Source organism: Pongo abelii, chromosome 10, assembly GCF_028885655.2.
Source record: "Pongo abelii isolate AG06213 chromosome 10, NHGRI_mPonAbe1-v2.0_pri, whole genome shotgun sequence".
NCBI classification, from domain to species: Eukaryota; Metazoa; Chordata; class Mammalia; order Primates; family Hominidae; genus Pongo; species Pongo abelii.
Genome location: NC_071995.2, coordinates 67,777,596 through 67,802,282, shown reverse-complemented (window position 1 = coordinate 67,802,282; position 24,687 = coordinate 67,777,596). Strand labels below are relative to the sequence as shown.

Sequence of the window (24,687 nt, the reverse complement as noted above, 5' to 3'; positions counted from 1 at the left end):
TGTTAAGTATTTGATACTTTTAAAACTCAACTTTGTTACATACAAAGTATAATTATATTGAAGATTAGGACAATAGACCCCTAATTTGAATATACATGTCAGGCTTACCAAAACTGTGCATATTGAGTTTATTCAGAATAATCTTTAATTCTTAAAAAGATATGCACACACACACACACATATAAAGTGCAAAAAAAGTATCTTTTCATAAGACAATGGTAAACAGATCATGAAGGCACAATTAAGATCAAAGAAAAACTTTGAGCACTTTTTCCACGATTCATAAATAATTGGTTTGAATACAACTTTCTTCATTACCAAAATCATCTTTAATCAATGTACTTTGTTTTCCAGAAAGTAGCCACAGTGTCGATGCTAACAGCCACCATTGGGTTAGAAAAAGTTAAGAGACTCCAAACTATATTTTTTAGATATGCTTTTTCACTAATTGCACAAGCTGAATTTCTGGCCTTTCACATCCCGCTACTTACAGGGAGAAGTTTCTTTCTGTTTTTTTCTCCTTCTATTTCATGTAACAGAACATACATACATGTGCAGATGGGTGAAACTAAGCCGGGCTAGCTAAATTAAATGCAAGTAGTCAGGAAATCAAAATTAACATAAATAGCTTAATATATTTGCTTTCTTACCTAATATCCATATCACTACAAAATTTTCTTCCAGTCAGACAATACTGGAAGAAAAATCTTATGTTTCTGTATAACCTTCTATTCAGAAATGTAACAAGTCACATAACTTCTATTCTATCTCTTTAACTTTCCACTCTTCCTATCCTTGAATTTATTCTCCTCTCATCTCTGATGACTAGCTAGCTAAATAAATAAACAGATTAGTTTTAAAATGTTCATGAAAGAAAATGACCCCAAAAAGACAGAAAAGAAGGCAAAGGGGTATGGAGCAGAGAAGGCACGGAAAGCCCCACATGTCTAAAGACATTCAGGGCAATGTTACTTGTAATGATAAAAGTTGTGGAACAGGCACCTAGTAGATTATGACTATCATTACAATTAGTGATGGTGCAGCAACATTAAAAATGTTATTTAGAAAAACACAAAATATTAAATTACAACTAGGTAAGAATATATACATACCTGAGACTGTGAAATAGATTATGAATAAATAATAACAAAAGGTGATGGAATTTCCCCCCCCCACCAAGTTTATTATAATAAAAGTTTTAAGAACAAATCTTAAGGAAAAAAACATACATATATCGTTAAATGATAATGGCATTAGCCATTCCAGTAACACAACAATGTTTTTGTTAAGGAACTTCTAAAGACTCAAGGTCTTAACCCAAAGGAGACACTATACGGCAACAGTTCTTACTCATGCAAGTACTACCCTCACCTTACCCCCAGTGGTATTTGCATGCTGTCAAAATGACCGGGGGTATTACCAGCACTTTTTTGAGCAAAGCCTATTATGATGGTTAATTGTGTATGTCAACTTGACTGAATCACAGCATGCTCAAATATGTAGTCAAACATTATCCTGAATGTTTCTAGATAAGAATAACATTTACATTGGTAGACTGAGTAAAGTAGACTGCCCTCTAGAATGTGGGTGACCCTCATCCAATCAGTTGATGGCCTGAATAGAACAAAAAAGGGTGACCCTCCCTCAAGGAAGAGATTTTTTTTCTGCCTTCAGACTCAAACTGAAACATTTGCTCTTCCCAGTTCTCAGACCTTCAAAGTTGGATTGGAAGTGCACCATCAGCCCTCCTGGGCCTCCAGTTTGTTGACTCCCACTGCAGCTCCCTGGGACTTGCCAGCCTCCATAACAGCAAGAGCCAACTCCCTATAATCATGAGTGCCTCTGTCCCTCTCTCTCCCTCTCTGTATCTCTCTATACATGTGTATGTATATAGGCTCTGTTTTTCTGGAGAACCCTGACTAAAACACCAAGGACACTAAACGTCCTACAATGTTAGTGGCACCCCTATGGAGAAACACTGCTCCAGTTAGGTAATTTTTCCTGGTGGCGGGCTGGATATAAAAAGTATGCCTTCTTACAAGTAGATGTGCCTTGTAACATTTCTCAAATCATCCCATGTAAGATGACTATCTCAAAGAGTTTGCCCCCTTAGTTGTACAGTCATATATAGTTAATCTAAAGTAGCCCGTAAATACCTGTTAAAATAAAAATCAATACTAAAATTTGCCTCCTTTTTTTGCACACATACATTTTTAAATAATCTGATACTGGCAGCCCATAGTTGTTTTTTATTTCTTTTCACATCATCTTAAGTTGTAAACTCTACACTGCTTAAAGATTTCTCTTTTGCTTAGAGGACTTATAAATTATACATGAAGCTAAGCAAATCTTTTTCAAGATTCCCTCAAAATACAATTTTGTCAATATATAAAAGTCAAGATGTTGCTGTTGGCCAAGATGTAAATAGACCAACCTCAAATAGACTAGCTGTGAGTTCTTCCAATTCCTGTCCAAGTTGATCTCGCACTTTTGAAAGCCTCTCACATTCTTCATCTTTTAACTTCAGTTCCTAAGAGAAATTGATAATTTTATTTTGGATCTCCATAGTTTGAAGTTAGATTCAGCAGACTATATAATCTTTACTAATAAAATTATAAAATATTAATACTGTCACTTCTGACAATGTTCACATTGAAAATATTTATCTAGCACCTGCTATGTGGAAGACAATCAGGCAGTCCAAAATTACAGAAAATCCCAACTAACAAATTAAATTTTCACATTTCTTTCATAAAATATCCAAAAATTAAAAATATATATTATATATATAAAATATATATAATATATTACAGGTGAAAATAAAATGACTTAATTCTTTTTTTCCTTTAACTTTTTGCTATACATATTTATTTCCATCAATTAAGGAATTTAATTATGCATATTTCAATAAAAATTCACTTTTTTTCATGTTTACTTTAAAAGCTATTTACTTATAGGTAACTTCATGTACCATACTGCAACTAATCTAAAATATCTATTAGGAGACTATATCCATTAAACAATGTAACCAGATATAAATGATGCATATTTGCATTTAAAATCAAGAAAAATGTTACCAACAATCACATTCTACATTTATATTCAACTCCTCACCAGGTCACATATAGGTGTTTTAAAATTCCTTTATTCAGATACTAAGCATATGCAATTTTGTATGCTTAAGTAGCCCTAAACTAACCTTTCAAACATAGGGGGGAAAAATCTAAGCTCCTTACATATTAGTCACAATTAAACTAATAAAATAATGAGTTACTGGTGTTATAATTGTGGTGGCAGTATAGTCTTTTAATCCCCCAAAGGTAATTCCTAAAAACCAGATATACCAACAGGAATATGAGAAGATCCCAATGAAACTAAGTAAAAGAGAATCTCCATAATTCTCAGAATATTAAGAGAATGTGGATAAACTGCTCACAATGCATGATCACCAGATGTACAAAAGCAGCAGGAAATTAAAGCTACAACAGAGGTACCCTACAAAGCAAAAAATCACTAAGAAATCACTAAGAAATACTCTACAAGCACAGGACTCTATCTTTGGAGAAAACTCAGAGAGCAAATCTAAGAATAAATGGAGAGAAAGGAAAAGGTTTTCACAGGCTCCAACTTGCAGGTGACTGCAAAAACCTGTATAGTCAGTCCTACAGGCAGCAAAGAGTGCTATGAAGCTCTAAACCCTCAAGCATCTTAGAGGAGTACGTAACAAAGAGCCCTCACCAGAAGGACCGGAGTCTCACCCTAAGGGGAAAAAAACTCTGAAGTCTCAAACAAAACTGCAGGGCAATGAAGACAGGGAGAAGGAAGGATCAGATATAAAGAGGGAAGGGAGTGGCAAAGTTCCAAAGGAAACAGTTGCTACAGAAAATACTAGGAGAGAAAATAAATATACTATGATGGGATGCTAAGCATGTAAAGCTCTCAGAAACAGTGAGCTAGAAAAGAAAAACCTTTTTGACCAAGGATTACCTAAGAGACAAAAGGGGTTACACACACACTCCAAAAACAACAGAGGAGAAAGACCTTCAAATGTAAACTGATAAAGCTATCCTGATTTATTCTTTCATAGGAATCTCTTCCTAATGGTCCAGGGAAATCCAGATCATTTAAACATGGGAAACAAAAATATGTAAAGTTATCACAATAATAAAGTTAAATACAAAGCCAAGTCACCTATAAGGGAAAGAAAATCAGACTGGTACAGAATTTCAACAGCAACATTTATGTTAGAAAACAATGAAGTAACATTTTTAAGATACTCAAAGGAAAAAATGTGAGCTGAGTATTTTATATCCATCCAAAGTGTCCTTCAAGTGTACGACCACAAAGTCATAAACCTGTAGACCTTAGAAAATATCTCTCCTATGAGCTTGCCTGAGTGGACCAGAGAATGTTTCAGATTAAAAAAACAAAAAAACAAAACAAAACAAAAACTGGAGAAGCTGTAACATGATGGACTGGGGTAAGAAGAAAATACATCTAACTTTAGAACTAAAACTAAAAGATGGGAATATCAGGAGAATGAGAAGACAAGACACAAATTGGGAAGAAAATATTTGTGAATGACCCCTGTGATAAACTACTGTTATCCAAAATATACAAAGAATATTTAAAATCCAACAGTGAAAAAAGAACAACCCAATTAAAAACTGGGCAAATGACCAAAACAGACACTTCACCAGAGAAGACAGATACACAGATGACAAATAAGCATGTGAAATGATGACCAACATCATATCTTATTAAGGAACCACAAATTAAAACAATGAGATGGCTGGGTGCAGTGGCTCATGCCTGTAATCCCAGCACTTTGGGAGGCTGAGGCGGGCGGATCGCGAAGTCAGGAGTTCGAGACCAGCTTGACCAACATGGTGAAATCGCGTCTCTACTACAAATACAAAAATTAGCCACGCATGGTGGCGCGTGCCTATAATCCCAGCCACTCAGAAGGCTGAGGCAGGAGAATCGCTTGAACCCGGGAGGCGGAGATTGCAGTGAGCCGAGATCGCGCCACTGCGCTCCAGCCTGGGCGACAGAGCAAGACTCGATCTCAAAAAGAAAAAACACAACAAAAAAAAATGAGATACCCTGCATACCTACTAGAATGGCCAAAACTCAGAACACAAGTTAGTGGTGTTATAACTGTGGTGGTAATATAGTTTTTTAAACCCCCCAAAGGGGGATCAAAACTGGTAATATCAAATACTAAAGAGAATGTGAACGAATAGGAACTCTAATTTATTGCTAGTGACAATGCAAAATGGGAAAGCTACTTTGGAAGATAGTTTGGCAATTTCTTACAAAGCTAACCATACTCTTACCATGGGATCCAGCAATCACACTTGTCGCTATTTGCCTAAATTAGTCAAAAACATGTCCACACAAAAACCTGCAAACACACATTTACAGCAGCTTTATTCACTCATAATTGCCCAAACTTAGAAGCAGCAGATGGCCTTTACTAGGTGAATGAATAAACTGTGGTACATCCAGACAGTGAAATATCATTTTGTGCTAAAAGAAAATGAACTAAGCCATGAAAAGACATAAAAGAAGATTAAATGCACATTACTAAGTGAAAGAAGCCAATCTGAAAAGGCTACACACTATCTGATTCCACTCTATGACAATCTGGAAAAGGTAAGACTACAGAGATGTTAAAAAGATCAGTGGTTGCCAGGGTTTTTGGGGAGAAAGGGATGAGGAGGCAGAGCACAGAGGATTTTTAGGTCAGTGAAACTATTCTGTAAGATACTGTCATGGTAGACACATGTCATTATACATTCGTCAAAATCCACAGCATGTACAACACCAAGAGTAAACCCTAATGTAAACTATGAACTTTGGGAGACAATGTGTCAATGGAGGTGTATTAATTTTAAGAAATGTACCACTCTGGTAGGGGATGCTAATGGGGGGGATGCTGTGCGTGTGTGGGGACAACAAGTACATGGGGACTCTGTACTTTTGATTTTGCTGTGAACCTAAAACTGCTCTAAAAAATAGTGTCAATTTTGTAAAAATGGAGATAAAGCTGACAAAAGGGTATAAAAATGATGTAAGCTAAAGGGATGTAAAAATAACACATATTATTTTTAAAAACCAAAAAAATTACAAGAAAGGTGAAACTAAGTGTACTAACTTCTTAAGTATTACTTGGAAAAAGAGTTACAACTTGAAGCTCTCAAATCAACTAGGATAAACCCAAGTACATTTATGAACATAGTGATTGGCATTAAGATAATACTTGTAACTAAAATTAAATGATACAGGAAAAGGGAAGAAACCGTTTAGTATCGTTTATGGCAGGAAACAAAGGTAGTATATAAAGAATTTTTAAGATATATAAATGTATTTGATTAAAAATAACAAAACAAAAATCAAACCTTCCAAAATACTAATTAAAAAAAAAAAAAGATTTAGGAGGAATCAAGCACACTAATGCCTAGGCAGCAAGCTTCATCTGCCCACTGACATTGGTCTTGGCAGCAGACCTGAAAGTTACCCTGTAAATTGGCTCCAACCCTTCTGCCACCCAGCCATGGGCCCAGTTTATTACTGCTTGCACAAGGACCCAGAAGAAGATTTACCCATATCCCACAACCCAGGAATGATTTGTCTGTCTGAGCCTCCTTGAAGGACCTGTCAGCCTTTGTCCCAAAGCAGGTCCTAAAGGATCCCACTCTCCACTCTAGCCTCTCTCACTACAGTCAGGGAAATGCCCCACCTGTGCAGGGAGCTTCTAGGGGAAGCTTGCCTGCCTGGGCTACCCTGGTGGGTTTGCCAGCCTCTGTCCCACAGCAGTGAAGGGGCCCAGACTCGGCTCCAGCCTCTCTCCCTGCAGTTGGTAAACTGTCCCATCCATGCAGGAAATTACTGGGAAGCATGGATGTGGGCCACTGGGGCAAGCTCACCAGCCTCCATCCTACAGCAGAGTGTAAGGGGTCCCAGTCTCAGCTCCAGTTCCTTTTGCTACAGTTGAGGAACTATCCCATCTGTGCAGGGAATTGCGGGGAAACATGCATCTGTCTAAGCAAATGGGACAGGCTTCCAGGTTCGGGTCGTTGGCCAACTCCCTCACAATCAGGGTACCCCTACCTTGAGTCATCATCAGGTATATCCTGGCTGGAGCACCATGTCATCCTGGAAGCCCTCGTTAGACTCGTGGTAAAAATGGGCTTAAGGCGCCCTCTACCGCTGAAATGGCTGCAGCAGTCACAGGCTTGACAACAGCCAGTCTTAGATCTCTAGATAGGCCCACTGAAGAAGGATGGGCACAAAGTCACACTGCAAAGACTTGAATAAATAACTAATTCATTAATAAGCAGACATCAATGTACATCCACAAGCATTAAGAACAATCAGGGAATTATGACCTCACCAAAGAAACAAAATAAGGTACCAATAACAGACCCTAAAAAGATGGAGATGTGTGATCTGTCAGAATAAAAATCAAACTAGCTGTGTTAAGGATCATCAGTGAACTTCAAGAAAATACAGATAAACAATTCAGAAATTTATCAGAAAAATTTAACAGAGATGCTGAAAAAAAAAAAAAGTTCCCTAGCTAGAATGTGCAGTGAAAGCAGTGAAAAATGCAATAGAGAGCTTCAACAACAGAATTAACCAAGCGGAAGAAACAATGAATGAGCTTAAAGGCAGGATAAGTGAAAAACATACAGGCACAGAAGAAAAAAAAAGACTAAAGAGGAATGAAGAAAGCTTACAAGATCTATGGGATAGCATCAAAAGAGAAAATGTTCGCGTAATTGGAGTTCAAGAGGAAATAAAGAAAGACAAATGGGTAGAAGGCGTATCCAAAAAAATAATAACAGAACATTTTCAAAACCTGGAGAAAAATAAAATCCAGATAAAGGAAAGTCAAAGGTCACTAATCATATTCAACCTAAATAATACTACCCCAAGGCATATTATAATCAAGCTCTCAAATACCGAAGACAAGGAGGGGATTCTGAAAGCAGCAAGAGAAAAGAAGCAAGTTAACATACCAAAGAATTCCAATATGCCTGGCAGCAAACTTGTCAGCAAGAACCTTGCAGATCAGGAGGAAGTAGGAGAATATATTCAGAAAGCTGTAGGAGAATATATTCAGAAAGCTGAAGGAAAACACAAACAAAAACACCAAGAATACTGTACCCAGCAAAGCCATCTTTCAGAAATGAAGATTAAAAGTTTCCCAGAAAAACAAAAGCTGAAGGAATTCAATACCATCAGAATTGTCTTACAAGAAATGCTAAAGGGATTTCTTCAATCTGAAAGAAAAGAATGCTAACATGTAACAAAGAAACTTCTGAAGGTATAAAAATCACTGGCACAAGTCAGTAAACAGACAAATTCAGAATACTCTAATATTGTAATAGTGGTATATTAACCACTCCTATCTTTAGTATTAAGACTAAAAGGCAAAACTATTAAAAATAAGAACTATAATACTTTGTTAAGAGATAGACAATATACAAAGATATAAATTGTAACATCAAAAATTCAAAATGTGGGAAAAGAATGGAGTTAAAGTGTACGTTTTCTTTCTTTTCTTTGAGATCAAAATTAAGTTGTTAGCAGTTTAAAATAACTGGTTATGTTTTTTGTAAGCCTCATGGTAACCACAAAGCAAAATCCTACAATAGATACACTAAAAGTAAAAGGCAAGGTGTCAAAATATATTACTAGAGAAAATCACTTAACCACAAAGGAAGACAGAGAGGAAGGAAGGATCTACAAAACAACTATAAAAGAAGTACCAAAATGGCAGTAGTATGTCTTTACTTACTAATAATTATCTTGAATGTAAATGGATTAAAATCTCCAATAAGAGACAGAGTGACTGAATGAATTTAAAAAACAAGACCCAACTCCATGCTGCCTACAAGAGACTCAAATCCTCTCTAAGGACATACAGAGACTGAAAGGGAAAACATTCAATGCAAATAGAAAAACAAAAGAAAGCAGGAGTAGCTACCTATACTTATATTAGATAAAACAGATTTTAAGCCAAAAATTGTAAGAAACAAGAGTATTATGTAATGATAAGGGGGCCAATAAAGAGGATATATTAATTGTAAATATATATGCACCTTACATTGGAGCAAATATTAATAGACATAAAAGGATAGACTGTCATACAACAACAGTAAGGAAATTCAGCACTCACTCACTCCCAGAAATGGAAACAACTCAATGGCAAAAATACAAATAACATAATTTTAAAATGGGCAAAAGACCTGAATAAACATTTCTCAAAAGAAGACATACAAATGGCCAACGGGTATATGAAAAAATGCTCAGCATCATTAATAATTAAGGGAATGCAAATCAAAACCACCATGAGGTATCATCTCAACCCACTTAGAATGGCTATCATCAAAATGATGAAAAATAACAAACACTGAGGAGGATGTGGAGAAAGGGAATCTTTCATACAGTGTTGGTGGTAATATAAATTAGTACAGCCATTACAGACAACAGTATGGAGGTTCCCCCAAAAATTAAAAATAGAATATCCAGCAATTCCACTACTGGGAATAAAATTCACAGAAAAATCAGTATGTCAAAGAGACAGCTGCACTCCCAAGTTTACCATGCACTATTCTCAATAGCTAAGACATGGACTCAACCTAAGTGTTCATCAGTGAATTTTTTTTTTTTTTTTTTTTTTTGGAGACAGGGTCTCACTCTGTCACCCAGGCTGGAGTGCAGTGACATGATCACAGCTCACTGCAGCCTCAACCACAGAAGCTCAAGCAATCCTCCCACCTCAGCTTTCCAAGTAGCTGGGAATACAGGCATGCACCACCATGTCTGGTTAATTTATTTTTTGCAGAAATGGCATCTCGCTATGTTGCCTAGGCTGGTCTTGAATGCCTGTGGTCAAGCGATCCTCCCACTTTGGCCTTCCAAAGTGCTGGGATTACAGGCATAAGCCACCACACCCTGCTGGATTATTTTAAATGCAGTATATATACAAAATGAAATACTACTCAGCCATAAACAAGAATGAAATCCTGCCATTTGTCATAATATGGGTAAGCCTAGAGGACATTATGTTAAGTGAAATAAACCAAGTACAGAAGGACAGATATTGCATGATCTCACTCATATGTGGAATCTAAAAAAACTGATCTCATAGAAGTAGAGCAGAGAATAGCGGTTATCAAAAGCTGGGAAGAATAGGGAGGAGTAGAATGAGGAGAGGTTGGTAAACAGAAAAAATTTAGTTTAAACGGGAGAAATAAGTTCTGGTGTTCTATTGCACAGCAGGGTCAATAGTTAATAATCTATTATATATTGCAAAATAGCTAGAAGAGATTTTTAATGTCTCATCCCAAAGAAACAATAAATATTTGAGGTGATGGCAATGCTAATTAGTCTGATTTGATCATTGTACAATGTGTGTGTGTATATATGTATGTGTGTGTATGTGTAAATACATATACACCACACTGTGTTGCATAAATATATACTATTACTACCTGTCAGTTAAAAATCAAACTTTTTTTTAAATGGTAACTTGGACATTATGGCTAGGTTAAAAAAAAGACTGGAAAGAGACAAAACTAATCACTGCAATATTTCAAGCAAGAGATATGGATTCAGAGTGGTAATACTGGAGACATGAAATTTGAGAGATACAGTTGGCCCTCTATGTATACAGGTTCTGCATCTGCAGGTTCCACATCTGCATATTCACCAAACCACAGATCAAAATCTTGAGAAAAAACAATAAAAATACAAATTTGTATAAGACAATACAGTATAACAACTATTTACACAGCATTTATATTAGGTATTATAAGTAATGTAGAGATGATTTAAAGTATACAGAAGAATGTGCATAGGTTATATGCAAACACTATGCAATTGAGGATCTATCAATTTTGGTATCCCCAGCAGGGTGGGGGGGTGGATTTGGAGGACTGGAACAAAACCCCCAGTGGATACCAAGGGATGAGTATATTTACAACTCTATAATCAAGTGTATTTCATCAAATCCAAGACTTCATCATTTTTTAGAAAAACATTTGAGACATTAAAAATATGTTATTAATGAATCTATAATGTTCGTTTTTCCAACTGGAATTTTTATTTTAAACTTATAGGAAGACTCTCTTAAACTGATGAAGACATAGACTTTTATCATATGTAACTGTGCTTTTTTGTGCCTTTCTGTTTTGATGTCATATCACAGTGAGATCCTTTTGAAGATATTTAACTCGGTAATTAAGATCACAAATATGGAACCCAATTCACATAACTCAATTAAATGTATAACACAGCTATGACAAGTTCACACACAAGAAGGCAATGATAAATGTCATGATTAATATCTAGCTGACTGCAATTTTAAGACTTTTACTGATTTCAGAAATGTTAATTGAAAAAAATGTACAACTCAGAATCAATGAAACATCACCATAAAACACATGCTACTTCTCCCCAACTAGTAAACTTCTTAAAGAGAGACATATCTATATTATTTTTGCCCCCTACACAACCTAGTGTAATGCTGTTGAGTACTTTGGTTATTCAATAAATATTTGTTTCTGGTTTTCTGCTTCCCCAAGATGGTGGATTAGAGGATTTGGGCATGCCTCGGCCACTTGGAAGTCACAAGATAAGGCATAAAAGGAAAACAGCAATCCACCAGAATCACAAAAGACATCCCAGACCCCAGGGAGGAGAATGCTGACAAACAGCCCCCATGATAGTGTCTGGCTGATAAAAGTGAGTGAAGTCCCAGTAGGTGAGAGAGGCAGAGAACTTCCCTCTGTGATTCACCTGTCCACCAGGGTTCCCTATCCTGGCTGAAGGAGAGCACTTTGTTTCTCCCAATCCCTGGAGTTAACTTGGAGAGAGGCTTGGAGATGCTATGAAGGAAAGACACTGGGAAAAGCTGCAGACATGTTCCCAAATCCAGGACCAAGAGCAGAATGCCATTTTTAATCTGGGCATGTATTAATCCGTTTTCATGCTGCTGATAAAGACATACCCAAGACTGGGCAATTTACAAAAGAAAGAGGTTTAATGGACTTACAGTTCCACATTGCTGAGGAGACTTACAATCATGGCAGAAGGTGAAATACACATCTAACATGGTGGCAGACAACAGAAGAGAGATTGTGCAGGGAAACTACCCCCTATAAAACCATCAGATCTCGTGATACTTATTCAGTATCAGGAGAACAGCCCAGGAAAGACCTGCCTCCATGATTCAATTACCTCCCACAGGGTCCCTCCCACAACACGTGGGAATTCAAGATGAGATTTGGGTGGGGACACAGCCAAACCCTATCAGGGCACATACAAAGTTAGCCATTCTTTGACAACCTGGCAGCATGGCCATTCATGCATTTTAGTCTTAGGACAGAGACTGGAGCACCTGTTTTAGAGTGAGGTCAGGGCCTCCACAAGCAGAACTGTGGAAAGTACCGCAGTAGTAGGCACTGGAATTGTGCTCTTCCCTGTCACAGGGTTGGGGCAGGAGGAGAACTATTACCACAGCAGTTTCTCCTGGGCAGCAAGGCTTGCAGCCAGGGCCAGTTTGGCAACGTGAACTGATCCGCGTGAGACACTGCTGGGTGCCAGCCTGTTCCCGAGGTCACGGTGCAGTGGAGTCCTCTCACTCCACCCCAGGGAGAAATCCAGGCATTCAGAGCACCCGCCTGCCTGGACCAGCAGCCTGAGCAGCCCCACCTTTCCTGGGCATACACTGTAGCATAGCAGGGCCTTCTCTGCTCCATTCCCAGGAAGATCTCCAAGCATTTGGAGCACCCACTTTTCTTGACCAGCAGCCTGCACCACCTCACCCGTCATGGACATAGATTGTGGTGCAGCAGAGCCCTCTCCACTCCATATCCAGGCAGATCTCCAGGTATTTGGAGCACCTGCTCACCTGAATCAGTAGCCTGAACCGCCCCACCCTTTCCTGGACATAGATTGTGGTACAGCAAGACCCTCTCTGGTCCATGCCAGGCAGATCTCCAGGCATTCAGAGTGCCTGAGCATCTGGTTCAGCAGCCTGAGCTGGCACCATCCTTCCTGGATGCAGATCATGGTACAGTGAGGTCCTCTCCACTACGCACCCAAGCAGATCTGCAGACATTCAGGGAACCAGCTTGCCTGGATCAGCAGCTTGAGCTGCCCCACCACCCTTCCTGTGCAGATATCCTGGTGAAGGGGTTCCCTTTCTGTTAAATGCCCAAGCAGATCTCCAGGCATTCAAAGCACCTGCTCGTCTGGTTCAGGAGCACGAGTAACCTCACCCCTCTTGCGCAGAATCTTGGTGAAAGGGGGTCTTCTCCACTTCACACTGAGGCAGATCTCCAGGTGTTCAGAGATCCCACTCACCTGAATCAGCAGTCTGAGCCACCCCACCCTTCCTGTGCAGAGATCCTGGGGCAGGCAGGTTCTCTCTGTCACATGCCCAGGCAGATCTCCAGGCATTCAAAGCACCTGCATGCTTGGTTTGGCAGCCTGAGTTGCCTCACTCCTCCTGTGCAGAGGCCTTGGTATAGGGGGTCCTCTCTGCTCCATGCCCAGGCAGACCTCCAGGCACCTGAAGCACCAACTCTCTTAGATCAAGAATTTAGGCCACTCCGACTCCCATGCAGAGAACTTAGGGCTGAAGAGGATTCCCAGCTCCATGCATAGGCACACTTCTGGGTACTTGGTGGCCGCCCACTGGATTCACCGTCAGCACTGGTATTTGTGCTTGCCATGAGCGAACCTTTGGCAGATTTGCCCAGTCCTTCTCACCAATCATGGCCCCATCCCCCTGGAGCTGAGCAGGGAGCTCAGACCACTGCCTGAGGCAACAGAGAGTTTCTACCATTAAACAAGTATATACCCAGCAGCATTGGCTACAGCTGACTCTTATCGATAAGCACAGTCTACTGGCTTTTAAGTCAAATGCACAGCCCAATATAAAACCTGCTGAAAGAAGTGCACAGAACTATAGAAGCAAAACCGAAAAACCCTACCCAGCATTCTCTACAGTCACACCCCAATAGGGAGGAAAAGAAAGGAAAAGAAAAAAACAATTATAGGGAAAGAAAAAAAATCCTACTCACATGAAAATAATTACAAAAATTAGAAGTGCAATCATCTCCAGATGAGGAGAAACCCCATGAAAGAATTCTGGCATGATGAAAAATCTAAAGTAGTAACACCACCAAGGGATAGCACTAGCTCTCTAGCAACAGTTCTTAACTAAAATGTAAACTCAGAAATGACAGATGAAGAATTCAAAACATGAATTGCAAGGAAGATCAATGAGATCCAAGACAGAGATGACAATCAACATAGAAGAAACTTCTAAAGCAATTCAGGAAATAAAAGAAGTAAACATATTCAAAAGAAATCAGAGCTTCTGGGCCGGGCGTGGTGGCTCACGCCTGTAATCCTAGCACTTTGGGAGGCCGAGGCGGGTGGATCACCTGAGGTCAGGAGTTCAAGACCAGCCTGGCCAACATGGTGAAACCCCGTTTCAACTGAAAATACAAAAAAAAAAAAAAAGCTGAGCGTGGTGGCGGGCACCTGTAATCCCAGCTACTTCGGGAGGCCGAGGCAGGAGAATCACTTGAACCTGGGAAGCAGAAGTTGCAGTGAGCCGAGATGGTGCCATTGCACTCCAGCCTGGGTGACAAGAGTGAAACTGTCTAAAAAAAAAAAAAAAAAAAAAAAAGAAATCAGAGCTTCTGGAACTGAAAAACCGACGTAAGGAATTTGAAAATAAATTGAAAGCTTTAGCAACAGATGGGACCGAACAGAAAAAAAGAATTTCAGGGCTTGAAAAATGGCCTTTGGAATTAACCTGGTCAAACAAAAATAAAGAGAAAAGAATTTTAAAAAATGAACAAAGTCACTGAGAAATATGGGATTACATAAAAGAAACAAACTTATGAATTATTGGCATTCCTAAGATGAAGAAAAAAGTAAACAACCTGGAAAACATATTTGAGGGAATAATTCAAGAAAATTTCCCTAACCTTGCTAGAAAGGTAAACATCCAGATACAAAAAATCTAGAGAACTGCAAGACACTATCCAAAATGAAAATCATCACAGCACATAGTCTCCAGATTGTCCAAGGTCAATGCAAAACAAAACAAAACAAACAAAAATACTTAAAGACAGAGAAAAAGGTTAGATTACATAATCACATACAAATGGAGCCATACCAGGCTTTGGACTTCTCAGCAGAAACCTGACAAGCCAGGATAGATTGGGGACCTATTTCCAGCATTCTGAAAGAAAAGAAATTCTAACCAAGAATTTCATATCCTGTCAAACTAAGCTTCATAAGCAAAGGAGAAATAAAATATTTTCCAGACAAGCAACTGTTAAGGGAATTCATTACCACTAGACTAGCCTTACAAGATACCCTTAAGAGAGTTCTAAACATAGAAACAAAAGAATGATATCTGCTACCACAAAAATTAGAGATCCTCTCTGCCACATGCCCAGGCAGATCTCCAGGCATTCAAAAGCACCTGCATGCTTGGTTCAGCAGCCTGAGTTGCCTCACTCCTCCTGTGCAGAGGCTTTGGTACAGGTGGGTCCTCTCCGCTCCATGCTCAGGCAGACCTCCTGGTCACACTTAAGTACACAGGCCAATATCCCTGGTGAACACAGATTCAAAAATCCTCAACAAAATACTACCAAACTGATTCCAACAGCACATCAAAAAGTTAATTCATTACGATCAAGTAGGCTTTATTCCTGGGATGCAAGGCTGGTTCAATATACACAAGTCAATAAATGTGATTCACAACATAAACAGAATTAAAAACAAAAGCCATACGATCATCTCAACAGAGGTGGAAAAAGCTTTCAGTAAGATCCAACATCCTTTCACGATAAAAACCCTAAAGAAATTAGGCATCAAAGAAATGTACCTCAAAATAATAAGAGCCATCTATGACAAACCCACAGCCAACATCATACTGAATGGACAAAAATTGGAAGGCTTCCCCGAGAACTGGAACAAGACAACAATGCCCACTCTCACCATTCCTATTCAACATAGTACTGGAAGTGTTAGCTAAAGGAACCCAGCAAGAGAAAAAAGTAAAAGGCAACCAAACATGAAAAGAAAAAGTCAAATTACCTCTCCTACAGACTATATGATTTTATACCTAAAGAACTGTAAAGACTCTGCCAAAAGGCTCCTGGAACTGACAAATGACTCCAGTAAAGTTTCCAGATACAAAGTCGATGTACAAAATTCAGCAGCATTTGTATACACTAATAACATTCAAGGTGAGAGCAAATCAAGAACACAATCTCATTTACAATAACCACACACACACACAAATACCTAGGAATACATCCAACCAAGGGGGTGAAAGATCTCTACAAAGAGAACTATAAAATACTGTTAAATCATAAATAACACAAAGAAATTTAAAAAATATTTCATGCTCATGGACTGGAAGAATCAACATTGTTAAAATGGCCATACTGCCCAAAGCAATCTATAGATTCAACGCTATTCCTATCAAACTACCAATGTCGTTTTTCACAGAACTAAAAAAAAAAAAAAGTATTTAAAAACTCATATGGAACCACAGAAGGGCCTGAATGGCCAAAGCAATCCTTTGAAAAAAGAAGTCAGAGGTACCATATTACTTGACTTCAATCTATTTTATAAGGTTACAGTAACCAAAACAGCATGGTGTTGGTACAAAAACAGACACATAGACCAATGGAACAAAATACAGAACCCAGAAATAAAGCCCTGGACCTACAGCCATCTGATCTTTGACAAAAATGAACAAAAATAAGCAATGAGGAAATGACTCCTTATTCAATAAATGGTGCTAGGATAGCTGGCTAGGCATATGCAGAAGAATGAAACTGGAATACCCATCCCCCTTCACCATATACAAAAATTAACTCAAGATACATTAAAGATTTCAATTTAAGACCTTAAGCCATAAGAATCCTAGAAAAAAACCTAGGAAACACCATTCTGGACATCAGCCTTGGGAAAGAATTACCACCACTCAACCCAGCAATCCCATTACTGGGTATATATCCAAAAGAAAACAAACTGTTCTCCCAAAAAGACACATGCACTCACATGTTCATCCCAGCACTATGCACAATAGCAAAGACATGGAATCAACCTAGATGCTCATCAACAGTGGATCAGATAAAGAAAATGTAGTGCATATACACCAAGGAATATTATACAGCCATTAAAAAAGAACAAAATAAATTCCTTTGCAGCAACATGGATGCAGCTGGAGGCTATTATCCTAAGCAAATTAACATAGCAACAGAACACCAAGTATTGCATTTTTTTCACTTATAAGTGGGAGCTAAACATTGGGTACTCACGGACCTAAAGATGGGAAAAATAGAAACTGAGGACTACTAGACAGGGGAGGGGAACAAGGGCTGAAAAACTAACAATTGGGTACTACACTCAGTACCAGGGTGACAGGATTATTCATATCCTAAACCACAGAACTACACAATATATCCAGGTAATAAACCTGCACATATACCCCCTAAATTTAAAATAAAAGTTGAAGAAAAAAAAATTTTAACAAGTGAGATCAAGATCCTGAAGCATTTTCAAAGAATTGTAATAGGAGATGAAACATAACTTGTCCTGTATGATGCTGAAGACAAAGTACAATCAAAGCAATGGCTACCAAGAGGTGGAAGCGGTCCAGTCAAAGTAAAAGTGGACTGATCAAGAGCAACGGTCATGGCAACAATTTTTTACATGCTCAAGGCATTTTGCTGGTTGATTTTCTGAAGAGCCAAAGAATGGTAACATCTGCTTACTATCAGAGTGTTTTGAGAAAGTCAAAGTTTTAGCAGAAAGATGCCCAAGAGAGCTTCACCAGAGTCATTCTCCACCACAACAATGTTCCTGCTCATTCCTCTCATCAAGAGCAATTTTGTGAGAGTTTCCATGAAAAATCATTAGGCATACACCTTGCAATCCTTATTCGGCTCCTTCGGAATTCTTTGTTCACAATCTTAAAAAAAAAATTTTTAAACATCAATTTTTCTTCAGCTAATAATGTAAAAAAGACTGCATTGACATGGTTAAATTCCCAGCACCCTCAGTTCTTTAAGGATGAACTAAATGGCTGGTATCATCCCTTATAAAAGTGTCTTCAACTTGACGGAGCTTATGTTGAGAAGCAAAATAAAATTTATAGTTTTATCTCATAAAAAAGAAATATTTGTTAATGTTTACAAATGTCTTTGGCTACAGTTAGTAGAACCAATACTGAATAGGGTTAGTGCAAGTATGTGTTTTTCAATGACTCTCTTTGCAAGCTATCCTACCGGGCTTTATTTTCTAAGTCATTTCATTTTCTTTTCTTTTTTTTTTTTTGAGACGGAGTCTCCCTCTGTCGCCTAGGCTGGAGTGCAGTGGCACAATCTCTGCTCACTGCAAGCTCCACCTCCTGGGTTCACGCCATTCTCCTGCCTCAGCCTCCCAAGCAGCTGGGACTACAGGCGTCTGCCACCATGCCCGGCTAATTTTTTGTATTTTTAGTAGAGAAGCGGTTTCATTGTGTTAGCCAGGATGGTCTCGATCTCCTGTCCTGGTGATCTGCCCGCCTCAGCCTCCCAAAGTGCTGGGACTACAGGCGTGAGCCACTGCGCCCAGCTCATTTTCTTTTAAGAAAAATAAAAGTTGAAAATAACCTCTTACAGCAGATTTCACCTTTTAGTGAATGTAAGAATCAACAAGTTTGATGAAAATGCATATTCCCAAACCTCAACACAATAATTTGATTTCAGCAGACCTGGAATAGAGTGCAAGGATCTATACTTAATAAGAATGCACTAAAGCCCAACTTCCTCCTGAGAATTCCACTAAAAGCTGCTCTTCAGCAATAGCCTATGGAAGGCCAAACAGCTAAATGACTACATCATAATATCTGGCATCCCTGCACCTGAAAATTAGTGACCACATGATTGGTCCCCCTACACACACAGTATGGATTTGTTGCTGGAAGTGGTTGTCCACCCAGGGATTACATTACCCAGCCCACCATACATCTAGGTATTGGCATGAAAGAGGTTCACACCAATAGAATGTGAGCAAAAGTGATGTGTATCATATCTAAGCCAAGGTTTTTTAGAAGAAGCTGTACCTTCTGTAAGCTGTCTTTCCCTTTTGTCTCATTGGTTAGATACAAATAACAATAAAACCCTAAGAAATTACAAAGGCCCCAAACAGAAGAGAAACAGATCTCTGAATTATTTCACAGAGAACTGCCTACCAACTATGAACATCTACTTCAGAGTGTTAAATGAATAAAAATGAATTTCCATTAGGTGAAGTCACGAAAATTTGGGGGTTACTTATAAGCATCACCCTAATATATCAGACATGTGTGTATACAAACACTTGTATAACTGCATATACATGTATATATTCATTTAATCAACAAAATTAATTGAAAACCCATTATATGCTCAAGATATAATCATGAGCAAAAACATATGCAATCCTTATCCTCATGAATCTCAGAATTATTGAAGCATGTGTGTATAAATGCAGGTTTTTCTATGTGGATTACTTGAATGGGGTAGACAATGAAGTAATATAAATGAGTAAGTAGAACTTTCACTTTCAATTAAGATAGAGGAACAGGGATTAGATTTACCACCCATCTGACACAATTAAAGCTCTGAAAAAATATATGGATCAACAATTTGAAGCATTTGATATTAGGCAATAAAAGTCAGTGATCCCCCAGAAATGAAAAACAAAATGTGCACCCCAGATCTGCCCCAGCTTATTATCTGAAGAGATGAAATAGTTATTAGAAACAAACATTTATTAAACTGCATCCCAACATATTAAGCAGAGCAAGCAAAGTATAAAAAAGATCCAAATCAAACTTTCAGAGATGAAAACTACAATGTCTAGTTTAAAAACATACTGTATGGGATTAACAGATTAGATATTTCAGAAGAAAAGAGTAGTGACTTTGAAGACATAGCAATAGAAACTACCCACAATGAAACACAGAGAGGAAAAGAAGATTTTTAAATGAAAGACTATAACACCAGCAAGCTGTGAGATAAGTTTAAGCAGTCTAATGTACATGTAATAAGAATCCAGAGGAAAGGAGAGAGAGAGGAAGAATGGAAAACTTTTTGAAGATACAAAGGCCAAAATTTCCCAAATTTTATGAAAACAACCTACAGCTTCAAGAAGCTCAACAAATCCCAAGCGTAAGAAAGTTGAAGAAACTACACCAAAGCAAATCACAATCACATTGCTTATGCCAGTGAGAGAGGACTCTCATAAGCAGCCAGAGAGAAAAGACCTAATATACAGAGGAACAAAGGTAAGGGTAACAGCAGACTTCTTGTGAGAAACAATGTACATGCTTGAAAACACTGAAGCAACATCTTTACAGTAACAAAAGAAAAAAAATTATCAATCTTAAATTCTTTACTCAGCAAAAATATCTTTCGAAAACCAAAAATGAACACAGACATACAAAAGCTAAAAGAATTTATCACCATCAAACATGCACCACAAGAATGTAAAAGGATGTCCTTCAAGCCAAAGGAAAAATGATACGAATTGGAAATCTGGATCCACATGAAGAAATGACTACCAAAGGAATGAACACACAGATGCCCATGTAGCTAACATTTCTGATGTTTATCTATGTAAAGAAATATAAAGATTCTTTGTTATTATTTAAGTCTCTTTAAAAAATAATACTGTTTAATGCAAAACAATAGTGTTTTGTGGGGTTTAAACACACAAAGTGAAACATACAACAATTATTGCACAAAAACTGGGAGGGGAAAAATAAAAGTATACTTTTGTAAAGTTTGTACACCAGATGTAAAGTAATATATCACCAGAAGGTAGAGAGTGATAAGTTAAATATGTCTACTATAAACCCTAAAGCAATCACTAAATTAACACAACAAAGATAAAAGCCACAGGAAGATGAAATTGTTTTAAAAATACAGAATTAATTCAAAAGAAAGGATACAAAAGGGAAAAAAGAACAAATGAGACAAACAGAAAACAAACAGTAAGATGGTAAATTTAAACCAAACTATACCATTATCCATTAAATGTAAATGGTCTAAAAACCAATTAAAAGACAGAGATAATTACAAAGGATCAAAAGAACAAGACCTAACTATACGCTATCTATAAGAAACTCGTATTAAATAGGAAGACACAAACAGTTAACCAAGTAAGTAAAAAGTATAGAAAATGGCCTCTCAAGATAATAAGACTAAAGAAAATGGCTGTTGACACAGTTTTGATTCACAAGTTGTCACAATTCAGGAAGTATTTTTATATTCAAGAGTCCTTTTCAAGCCTTGAGATCTAAGTAAATATTAATACTAACTTATACTCTTCATAAAAGTCACCACATATATGTGTTCACACATCATCATTTCAATTATCTCAACAGTATCTCTAAATATAGCATATTAGAGATTTCAAAGGAAATTCTCAAGTGAGCTAAGAAATTAGTAATCTGTTCTGATCAATAACCATGTGTTCTCAAAGATGGATACATATACTCAAAATTTTACCTCTATATAATCTGTGATTTTACTAAAATACTAACTATTAAGACAACAAAGTCTGAGCCAGATGACAGAAACAAAATGCAACCACGTCTCACCATATCCTCTTCCTTTGGGAAGGAACTGGGGACTAAAAAAATGAATATACTACGCTCATGAGAGACAAGTATGCTAGGGAAGGAGTGGGAATAGGTTTGTGAAATGTCATGGTAGGTTGGAAATTACACCTATAAATGTTTGCCCTACCTTCTCAATTTTCTACATGTGAACTGGTATTTCACCTAGGTTGTCAGGTTTATATATGCAGTTTTTCATATCATTCCATTATACTTTTGATACTAGTCTCCAGTGACATCCTGCATTTCACTCCTGCTACTGATAATCTGTCTTCTTTTTGTCAGTCTTGCTAAAGGTTTGCAATTTTATTAATCTTCTTAAAGAACCAACATTTTGTCTCATTCATTTTCTCTATTTTTTCTGTTATCAATTTCATTGATTTTTGCTCTTTATTATTTCCTTCCTTCTACTTGCTCTGGTTTTATTTTGCTCTTCTTTTTACAGATTCTTAAAGTGGGAGCTTAGATTGTCCATTTGAGACTTTTCCTGTCTTCTAATGTATGCATTTCATTCTATAAATTTCCCTCTGAAATTTAACTGCAGACTCAGAAAAAGAATAAGATATGGCCACAAGTTTGGAAATAAATAGCAGAAACTTTAAAGATGACCAAATGGGAAACACAACAATTTACCAAGAAAATTCTCCAAGGTAAGATACAGAAAATATTCAAACTCAGCTTAAACCCCTCAAAACAAAATGACTTAAACTGAGTGACTTCAAGTAAATAACCATTTAGTCAGCCATGTAGTAAGGAGGAAAAACCCTGCATGTGGAATATAGCCCATTCAATCTGCATTACAGATAATACAAGACAGGGAGCAGGCAACGCAGTGGGGCACAGAAGAGTTAACAGAGCCACATTTTTCCAGTTAGTAGTCTCAGAGGAACTTCTTTACTACCCAACCAATTTCACGGATTCCTAAATGCTGCCTAACAGGAGCTGAGGCTGGGCGTATGTGACGGATAAATGTACAACTGTCATGATTTCATTTCTGTAGGTTGCCCCACCCCATGGAAAAATACTAATTTCTAATATAATATATGGAAGAATAAAATATCTTCTTTCTTACCCTCTGAGCTTTTGCGAGTTCTTCTTTTAATCGTTCATAGCCCTTTTCTCTAACTTCCAAAACAGATGGGCTTCGTAAACGAGACAGACTATCAGTACTCAACCCAAAAATATCATCACTGCCATCGCAAGCCTCTGTTATAGTAGCACCCTGTAAAAACTCTCTCTCTGCATTATAGTTGTCCTTTCTTGTGGTTAATTTAGTTAATCCAGCTGTGACTCCAGAGGTAGAACAAGGTGCTGGGTCTGTAACATGAAAGCTGTAAAGGAGAGAGACATTTTTCAGAAAATATCAGCATATGCTCCAATAGAACTGGCTGAAATACACAGCTCTAGAACTGTACTACCCAATTTGATAGCTTCTATATTTAAATAAATAGTATGTCCTCAGTCATATCAGCCACATTTCAAGTGCTCAATAGCTACATGTGGTTAATACCTATCATTCATATTAGATAGCATAGAAATAGAACATTTTCATCAACACAGAAAGCTCTACAGGACAGTGCTACTCAAGAGCACGGGTTAACAAACTATAGCCTGCAGGCTAAAACCAAGCCGTCCACCTGTTTTTATAAGGTATCAATGAGCCAAGTATAGTTTTTATTAATTTCAAATAGTTGAAAAGAAATCTTTAAAAGAATATTTTGTGACACATGAAAATTAAATGAAATTCAAAATTCTGCATCCATATATGAAGTTTTATTGGAACACAGCCACTCTCATTCATTTACATACTGCCTATGGCTGCTTTCAAACTCTAAAGGCAGAGTTGAATAGTTGCAACAGAGACTGTATGGCTTGCAAAGCCTAAAATATTTACTATCTGGTTCTTCACATAAAAAGTTTGTCAACCCTGTTCTAGAACATTATCAGGTCATGTATTTCTTTACCTAGGCACACTTAAGTTATTCAAATTTTCTAAAAATAGTAAAACTTAAAATACAGTAACTAAGCAAACTGTCCATTTAAAAAAAAATCAAATAAGTGATTTACTTATTTCCTACCTGATACTAGATATTTCCGCACAATTTAAACGTCTGGGGTATGAATACACGGGTTGTGTAGGAAGTTCAGAAACATCTAATGCATTTGCCTGGATAGGTACAAAGGATAAAGCTGAAGGGTGTGGCCGGTAGATGACACTTGGTGAGGTAGTCTGCTCTTGAGTTCCCGATTCATACACACCAAGAAGGTCCGGAGAAGTAGGTGAAGCAAGGTTTACTTCATGGAAGCCTTCCAAGGGATCATTAGCCATAGCAAAAGCCTCATCATAAGATAACCTACGTTAAAACAAAAAGCAGATACTTATTTTTAGATAATAGCATTTAAAACTAAATTAAAATGTATAAATTATAAAATGTGTTTAACAGCCCATTGTAAATTATAAGCTTACAATAAAAGAGCCTTTTTTAAAAAAAACACAATCACATGGTGGTATACGCCTGTAGCACCAGCTACTCGGGAAGATGAGGTGGGAGGATTGCTTGAGCCCAAACGCAGGCTGCAGTGAGCCGTGATCACAACCCTGCACTCCAGCCTGGGTGACAGGGCAAGAACTTGTCCCACTCAAAAAACAAAAACAAAAACAAAACACCACAATCACTTAACATTTACTAAGCGATCTCAGAGTATAATTACTACAAAAGGCAAACAATCTGATTTAGAAGAAACCTGAAAGTGATAAGCAATGCTGTTAAAGTGAGAATAATCAATTAGTATGAAGAATGAATAAAAATCGGCTTCATTTAAAAAAATATTTTAAAATTATTAAATGTTCATATTAAAATAAATTATCTCATTAGTATACTATTTAAATATGAAAATACTAAAAACAAAATCTAACAGTATTACGCAATCTTAGACTCAGTAACAATTATATTATGCTGTGAAACTCTTAAAACAATTTT

The 24,687-nt window shown here is 37.5% G+C and overlaps 1 protein-coding gene across 3 annotated transcripts in view; it reads right to left on the bottom strand.

The window, feature by feature from the left end:
* The window catches only part of RAB3IP (RAB3A interacting protein), a 69,060-nt gene that overhangs the window by 28,537 nt on the left and 15,836 nt on the right, over window positions 1–24,687 (bottom strand). For 2 of the 3 annotated variants that reach the window (NM_001135415.1, NM_001131126.2), the window contains 3 exon segments: window positions 2,435–2,530; window positions 22,779–23,037; window positions 23,785–24,060. In NM_001135415.1, coding sequence (NP_001128887.1) covers window positions 2,435–2,530; window positions 22,779–23,037; window positions 23,785–24,035 — 606 coding nt within the window. In that variant the 5' untranslated portion in view covers window positions 24,036–24,060. 3 annotated transcript variants of the gene reach the window in all.